This window comes from Sphaeroforma arctica (assembly GCF_001186125.1).
Source record: "Sphaeroforma arctica JP610 unplaced genomic scaffold supercont1.786, whole genome shotgun sequence".
NCBI classification, from domain to species: domain Eukaryota; class Ichthyosporea; order Ichthyophonida; genus Sphaeroforma; species Sphaeroforma arctica.
This window is the reverse complement of record NW_014039772.1, coordinates 12588-21199: the sequence shown is the minus strand read 5'-3', so window position 1 is coordinate 21199 and position 8612 is coordinate 12588. Positions and strand designations below refer to the sequence as shown.

The window sequence follows — 8612 nt, the reverse complement described above, 5'->3', positions numbered from 1 at the left end:
TAGTTGATCAACTCAATCGTATCGATATTCATGTCTACACCCTGTGTGACATAGGGACAAGAAAACATCATCAAAATGGCGACTCTGATTGGCGAGACGCAAATGGAATGCGGCATGACTGAGCCCGTTGATACCTACCTCGAGACGTTGAAGTTCGGTCTAGTTGAAGTTGTGTACGAATGGGCCAGGGGGATGGTAAGTTTATATTTGTGTGGGGTGCTGGTCTCAAGTGATGTGGGGAAGGTACGGCATCCTAGGGTTTCATTTAGGGTTATCTCATTGAATCGATCAGTAGCCCTTGATAAGATTCAGTTGTTAGGTTTAGTAGTATTTGTATTAGTATTAGTATTATATCAGTATCAGTATCAGTGTACGATTCTTGAATAGATGGAGTAGGTACCAAAAGGTACATTTACTACTTTTTCTATATATAGATTTGTTCTAAATTAGGCATAGTCTTTTTCTGGGCTGGGTGTATGGCTTGCAGCCCATGCAACTTTGCAACTTTGTGTTACCGTATTTTCCAGCCGTTGACTATCCGTACGTTGCATGTAAGCTGTATGTAGTTTGTACCTACAAGTATACTGTTTCGCAGTCAGATTGAGTACGTTTCTAACCGTTGATTATCTGTACGTTGTATGTGAGCTGTATGTTGTTTGTATCTGCATGTATACCGTTTCGTAGTCAAATTGAGTACGGATAGTTCAGAGACACATTGTACTGCGATACTGCGCATGTTCCTTCGCGTATACGTTTTCTGAAATTTACTTTTCACCTACACGCGTAGTCACATCTGGTAATCCAAAGTGTATAAAGGGACCAAGTGTGTGAATAAGTAGCACTAATGTGTCTGCATATACGACTAGACTTCCTTAGTAAAAGGCACGTGCATGTATATTTATCCAAAATGACGCATGCATGCATTCATATCCATCATGACCTGCTTAGCCTTGCAACTCATACCCAGCTGTGTGTCTATGCCACCTACCACCACACCACACAGCCGTTTGCGGAGATCACCAACCTGACCACAGTGGAGGAGGGTGTCATTGTGCGGTGTATAGTGCGACTGGACGAAACCTGTCGTGACGTGCGAAACGCTGCGCGTGTCATAGGCGACCCCTTACTGTACAAGAAGATGGAGCTAGCATCCGAGCTGATCAAACGGGATATCGTATTCGCAGCTAGTTTGTATACGGCCTAGCTTAAGTGGCAGGCACGCATACGACAATGAAAGTGCTTGAGGTCGTGAGCTGACAAGGAGGTATGACATTGGTTGGCAGGGGGGATTCTTCTTCATACGGGGTAGACACAGCAGTGGATGGGATGGTATTAGCCGCCGGTTTGTACACGGACATACCGTTATAGAGACAACGAGGGATATGGAGGTGGATCCTGAGACGATGAAGCGCGATGTTGATATATATGTATATATATATGTGTGTGTGTGTGTGTATAGCCGATCGGTTGTTCATGTCCCGATAGAGTATTGAAAATTGGGCTCAGCGGGCTACAGCGAATCCGTGGCATCAGAGTGTACAAATGACTAAATGTTTCGTACGCGTTAAAAATCATATACGACCCAATGGAATAATGACACCGGCCACCGACGAGAGAAAAGCATTCTATGCTGACCAATGTGTGGGCTGTATAAGCGATACGTTTCGTCTAGCGACATTTGTTAAGCAGACTGGAACGCGAGAAGGGAGGGGCGCTCGCGGCTTGGTTGCATTTCAGCTGATGGAGTGCACTATTGGATTACTATCAGGGCATAATTATTACCGCGGAGAAGCTGTGTTTAGTGTCAGTTTATTAGTTGGTCTGTCAAGGGCATGTTGTTGACCTATGACAGCCAGTCTGTAATGTTGGGAACGACAATCACTAGGCTGGAATGTGTATATCTCGGACGATGCAACTGAGAGCCTCAATTTGGTATTCGGCGTAGTCACTCACCAAAGCAGTCGTCGAAATGAGACACAACGGTATCATGTATTTCAGTAGAGAGCGGCAAATTAACATCCACCGCCACCTTGCACACGGCCTCGACAATAGATGTGTATTGATAGTATCACTTAGTAAACATTAGACGACAATAGGTGTGTAAGTGATAGCATCACTCAGTAAACATTCGACGATAATAGGTGTGTAAGTGATAGCATCACTCAGTAAACATTCGACGATAATAGGTGCGTAGTAATAGTTACATCGAGTGCATGACTCTATAAACATTAGACACGGCTTATCGTTGGGATAAAAATGTTTATCATTTACGAAGTATATTTTCAGTTAGGTTTGGTACGGTCAAGTACCTACAAAAGTGCGGGGTTGATACCAGTCTGTGCGCCATTTTCTAGAGATGATCTGGAACTTTATCTGTCGCTGGTTCGAACAAAAGTAAACACCGGCTCATGCACATCGACCAAGAACCATGCTTATCACTCAGCCGACAAGTGGAGCAATGTTCCATTTGAACATGCAAGAAGTCGTGAATCTACTTAACCACCGTATATCGAGAATTGAAACCGCTGCATGCGAATGGATACGGGCATCACCTCCACACACATGGAACCATGCTAAATGGGCAATACATGATATCTAATTGCAGCAATCTTCATTGTAAATTGTAGTTTAAATGCTGGCTCTACTATAAACCAAATTCTGGCTCTATAATATACTTAATAGTATGCGCTAGCAGTTTTGTGATCCTCTTGCTGATATGTAACTTTTTGGTCCCCCTTGTTGTGCTCATCATCCTCCATGTCGTACCCATCGCTTCCCATGTCGTAAATATCACCTACTTTGTTGAGATCATACTTCGACTTAGTAACATACTTCGCCTTTAATAGTAACGTAGATTATTTCTGTTTCTGTTTCGGTGCTTTGTCAAATATTATGATACCGCACTTGCTAATTTATTTCATTTGATATAAGCCCCCCCTAGTGTCATCTCCACTCATCATGATTTTAATACTTCCTTTGAACTTCATTTAACTATGCGTGACCAGTAGCTCTGTAATAGGCTTGTTGGTATTTACCTTTGTTGTCCGAATCACCCCCCTTGTTGTACTCATCATTGTCCTCCATGTCGTACAAACCGCTTCCCATGTCATAAACATCACTTTCTTTGTTAGGGTCATACTTCGCCTTAGTAACGTAGACTATTTCTGTTTCTGTTTCCGTGACTGTGTCTGTCTCCGTGACCGATTCCGATCCAGTGTGCAGGATAGTGCTAGAGACCTTGATAACCTTGGTGTCTGTTGCTGTTTCAGTTTCGGCCTCAGTGGTTGTTTGAGTCTCAATCTTGGTGCTCGTTTCGATATCAGTATCGGTGACAGTGTCCGAATCAATATCGGTTGTGTATTCGGTTAGCACTTATGTGCTTGATTTAGTCTTGATCTTCGTTGATGTAACAGTGTCCGTGGCTGTTTCAACTGCTGTAGATGTCTCGGTTTCTAAACCGGTTTCATATATCGCTGAGGTCTCGACGTGAATCAAAGTTTCGAACTCTGTCTCGATCTCAATATCTGTCATAGTTACTGTTTTCGTATCTGTATCAGTCAGGGTTTTGTATTTCAACTTTGTCTTGGTCTCTGTTTCAACAACTGTGGCGTAATCGGTGCTTCTCACGACATCAGTTTCTGTTACGGTTCTCGTTGTCGTACGGTCCACCTCATGCTCCTGCTTATACTTGTCATCCTCATACTCGTTGAACCTGTTGTACTTGTGTGCTGGGCGGTATTTCGACTTTTCGCAGTCTTCCCACTTGGAGTTATTGCAAATACACATATGCGTCTCACCGGTGTACGACTGGCCATGTGACGTTGTAACACCCTCATACTCACAGGGCGCAGTACCGTGGTGGTTGTAGGCCGATCTGGTCGGTGCACCCAAGGAGGTCATGGCTTGGGCGACAATGAGAAGTGCGACAGTTGCTAGCTTCATGTTGTTCAGTATATAATATGTAATGTTAATTTTGAATGTGATACATCGTACTGCAATGACCCTGTGTTTTATGCCTTTTTTCAAAGGCTATGCTACATATTTATTTTATATGGTGTTCTCGTTTGTTTGTATGTTCAATTTAGAAGGCTTTGCTTTGTAACTATTTGTTTCCTTCTTTTTTATAAGAATAACGATCAACGACCGGTTTGACGTCGCTTTTTCGACAATATGTGACATCATAGATATTTGTAGAGCTCATATTGTTTCATGGTTTTCAAATTAAACGTCGTGTCCCATTGACCGCCTAAAACTTTTCTTTAAATAAGTTAACTTAACAGTCTATTTAACATAACTTGTAAGTGGTAAATTACGACATAGTAACTATGCACATACATTTTAATTTGTTATCAGTAGTGTACTAGTGCGTTGGGCCTGTCAAGCTGTCCTCCAGGTAGATCTAAGATCTGCAATGGATACTAGTGACCAAACTTTAAGAGGCGAAGGGGGAAGGAGGGGGGAGAGTGATGGTTAACACTTTAAACTGACTCCCGCAACCACTCCCCATTTTGTTGCTATGGAAATTAGAACCTGAAACCTCGCACTATTAGTCTTTTTAGTATTTAGCCAGCTTGAGAGTTGAGTCCAAACTCCAAATGATCATACTATATGATGTCACATAACTTTTAAAAAGTGACATCAAATGACTGTTTACGTCACGTCATCGAAATTTTATTGGTTATCGATAGTGCCTTGTGGGTCTGTCGGCTGATCTCACACTGTCCTCCAGGGGTAAATCGATAGATGTTTTCTAGAGTAGTGATTAGGCGGTTGTCTGGCGCTCAGGTGTTGAGGTATGCAGTGATGAAATGTTTAATTTCTTTATCTTCAAGGGGAGGTGAATGATTCCTGCAAACAGCCAAACACTCATAAAGGTGTCCTCGACATTTTTTCTCAATACTTATTTGTTCTATTCCAATTTTGTTGCCTAAACATCTCGTCGTAAACCTGCATGGCAGATCTTTCTGAATGTTTGTTAAATTGGAGTGTATGTTAAATTTTTAATCTTGTACATTTATAAGGTTTTTAAATTAACTACTATGGAAAGGCAACAAATTAAAGTTTGCTCAACCCAGCATACAGATAATATATTCCCATCTGGGCTTATACTCTTCTAGCAGACTATGGAGAGAGATTTTTTCTTAGCTCATTTCGATTATCATTAGTTTGCGAAATGAATAGGAATTAGCTCAGAGTACTGGATACCGGGTATACCAGTCACTATATTCTAGTAAAGCGCAAAATAATATTCCGACAATCAAAAAATGTATGCATTCGACTTGTGAGGTTTTGGTGTACAGTTTGCTTGTACATTTCAGTCTTGATCTTTATTGCAACTCCGTCAATTACTATTCCTCCGGTAGTAGTATATTCTGTTTAATCCAATCTCCCGATAGCGTGACAAAACGCAACCCCAGACAGAATAAGAGCATCGACATCAAGACAGGCATTACTAGTGACGGTCTGGGGGATGCGAAACATGTGCATACGGAAAGAAACTTGGGCGGAAACCGAGAGCCGATGAGGTTTGCTCTTTGTCATACGGTAGACATTAAGTCATTCAAATCAGGATTATCGTCACTGTTACTCTAGCCTCTACATCTATTGCACTTTATTGACGAATATATTTGATTTGATTTGACATTTGGCATATATTAATGTGCCGATTATAACTAAATGAAATTATGTTTAAAAGTCACCCACAGAGGTTGGTCACAACTATTGCTGTCTAATAAAAATTTCCTGTTTTCCTGTGTAACGGGAACGGTGCTCCACTATAGTCTACTGTAACATTTGGAACGAACACATTCAAACACAAAGCCCAACCTTTCTAATCCCAAGTTAATGCTTGCAGCCACACCACCATTCAATGCGACGGCGCAGCGAGCTTCTCTTATTTTTAAATGGCAGGTGCTGTTGGTGTCAAGCTGGGCTCCTGGCAAATGACCACGCTCCTTTCAGATGGAGTTTAGTACCCGTATTCAGGACTGCGCATACTGGATGTGTGGCAGTTTGCGTGCGTGTATGTATGTGATTTGGTGTACTTTATTGTAGTGTGTGGTATATATATATTTATATATATATATATATATATCATATATATATTTATATAATATATATATATATATGTGTGTGTGTGTGTGTGTGTGTGTGTGTTGTGTTGTGTTGTGTTATGTGCGTATGTGCGTATGTGCGTATGTTTATGTGTTTGTGTTGCCCAGGTGCAACTTTCGAGCATTATGCCACCCATCGAGTTACAACGTAAATTGTAGTCATGCGTCCTTGCTGCTGCTTGTGCCGAACCGAGCAATAGCCTTCAACTAAGGACCATCCACTAACCACACCGTACGCCATTCCCCCGATATTCCAGTCAACGAATGCTTGCATCGCACACCAGCGGATAAACCCCAAAATATATCTCGAGCATCGAGGCCGAGCCAAGTATACAATACTTCACCCAATCCAAACTCAATCGAATTTCACCTGACCACAGCAGCAGTCACGGACGGGGCATCTATGAACCTTCCTAGCCGTATCAGGCACAAGCAATTAAGCAACCAGACTTCAGATGACGGACGATGAATCTTGTAACCGCCCACAACGATGCGAGATAGCCATCGCATTTGGTGGTACATTCAGCTGACCTGTGCGGTATGCTTGTACCTAGCACCCGCACCAGGGCCGTTTCGTGAAAATACATGGATGGGTAGGCGTGTTTTCCATAGGTCTCCTGCCAAACCCGCACACCCAAACGCATACACAATGGTGGTGTGCCAGTACTCCTAAGCTATGCTACAGCTTCCTACATGCGCGTGGATAAGTACACTGATGCTCGGCTGGTGAGACATACACTCTTGTTGTGTCCCTGTCCGGGTCTTACGCGTTCGTCACGCTAGTCTGGCGCTGATCACAAGTGCCTATCGGTGCACACCTCAGAGGTGTGTATCTGCCCTCACACCCACTCAAACAGGTGCTTCACCAAGTACATATGAATTATGAATGTACCTACTGAAACAGGTGTTGAAGTAAGTACATATGAATGTACCTACTGAACCAAGGGCTGAACAAAGTACATATAAATGCATCGGCGTGCCGACTCAAGTAGCCATGAAATACGTAGAATCGAGTGCCCATGAATGTACGTAAAATAAAGTACCATTGAATGTACGTAGATCAAGTAGCCATGAATGTACGTAGATTCAAGTACCCATGAATGTACGTGCATGCCTGTACGCCCGTGTTCAGCTGGTTGCACAGGTACCTCCTGCCGTGTCGCCGCGTGAGGGTGCGGAGTTCACTCGCCGCATGCTGGAATCACGCGTATCCCACCCACTCATCAGCGTCTTCCGATTGAACCCACCATCCCACGAGTCATTGCTGGGCAGGGTGCGCCATATCCTTAACCGGTTCGCGTGGATGTTGCACCGGTACCAGATCAGGCACGCGCAGAGACCCATTAAAAGGCCCAACCACTTGAGCACAAAGGTTGTGATGGGGATGTTGTACTGCGTATCGCCGTCGATGCCTGCGGAGTGGGTCAGAAGGGACGCGTGAGAGAGAAGGGAATAGGATCAATATGATGGACTACCCACGAACTACCCACGAACGACTACCCGCGAACGACTACCCACGAACACGCCCCATCACTAGGGGCATGCACGGATCACCCGATTTGCCAGTACAAATCCATATACAAAGGTGTTTTTGAAATTGTATACAATATATCTTGTATTGCCTCAGGTAACATCACTGGGCCAATCACGAATCATCCAATTACCAGTACAAACCCATGTGCAAAGGTGTTTTTAAAATTGTATACAATATATCTTGTATTGCCTCAGGTGGGGGCATTCACGGATCACCCATTTGCCAGTACAAACCCTTATACACGTGTGTTCCCAATTTACTTAATATATATCTTGTATAGCCTGAGTTAAGTAACTCCCACACTGAGCATGCACGCAGCAAGGGCTTGCCTGGGCAATCCCTTCATCAAACCCCGCGTTAAAATTCGTATACAATGCCTCGTGACTTACCAGATTGGGTTATCTGCCCCACAGAGATACTACCAATGAGCATGAGGGGAGAGGTACCTTGCCTGCGTATCCATAATCCTATACTGAACTTACTGAACTGTGTGCACAGGTCTGGATACAACACATCCTACCTGCTATCCAATAAAACACTACCACGCCTTCACGTGGCAACCGAACCGATTGTTGGTAGGATATCGTAATAAACCTCCGTGCCAACGAACTTAAGTACAATATATCTTGTCTCGTGGTACCATATGCTATACTACACCTGCCATCCGCCAAACCCATCACTGAGCATGCACACAGCAGTATATACTCATATACTCTCTCAACCAAACGCTGGGTTTCCGAATGAAATCCGTACACACTATCACGGTACGATGATACTCTTACTTGCAATTCATATCCAAAAATGTTATCCTGGTCTGCTAATACTCTTACCCGCAACCCAGGTACCATCACTGAGCATCCACGGATCGACGGTGTGCATGCGGTGAGATATCCAGCCACTGCTACCGTCGGGTGTCAGAGGTTTGACAACTTCCTCTTCATACAACTCAGGTGTCAACACCTGTA

At 43.5% G+C, this 8612-nt stretch overlaps 3 protein-coding genes across 4 annotated transcripts in view; 1 reads left to right on the top strand and 2 right to left on the bottom strand.

Moving 5' to 3' along the window:
* The window catches only part of SARC_08590, a 9785-nt gene extending 7546 nt beyond the window's left edge, over positions 1 to 2239 (top strand). The window contains exons 9-11 of one of the 2 annotated variants that reach the window (XM_014297429.1): positions 55 to 195; positions 1004 to 2141; positions 2187 to 2239. In XM_014297429.1, the coding sequence (XP_014152904.1) occupies positions 55 to 195; positions 1004 to 1204 (342 nt within the window). In that variant the 3' untranslated portion in view covers positions 1205 to 2141; positions 2187 to 2239. Of the gene's footprint in view, positions 1 to 54; positions 196 to 1003; positions 2163 to 2186 lie in introns of those variants that run through there. The other variant, XM_014297428.1, reaches the window with a different exon arrangement.
* A 659-nt stretch (positions 2240 to 2898) lies between these two features.
* Positions 2899 to 3964, bottom strand: SARC_08589 (hypothetical protein). Its single transcript, XM_014297427.1, has 2 exons — positions 3459 to 3964; positions 2899 to 3371 (listed from the first exon to the last, which is right to left on the bottom strand). Exons 1-2 carry the CDS (start codon positions 3940 to 3942, stop codon positions 2992 to 2994), a joined length of 864 nt encoding a protein of 287 aa, XP_014152902.1. The 5' UTR covers positions 3943 to 3964; the 3' UTR covers positions 2899 to 2991.
* Positions 3965 to 5476: 1512 nt separating this feature from the next.
* On the bottom strand, positions 5477 to 8612 carry SARC_08588 (hypothetical protein). Its single transcript, XM_014297426.1, has 2 exons — positions 8478 to 8612; positions 5477 to 7525 (listed from the first exon to the last, which is right to left on the bottom strand). The coding sequence occupies exons 1-2, from the start codon at positions 8524 to 8526 to the stop codon at positions 7242 to 7244; spliced, it is 333 nt and encodes a 110-aa protein (XP_014152901.1). The 5' UTR covers positions 8527 to 8612; the 3' UTR covers positions 5477 to 7241.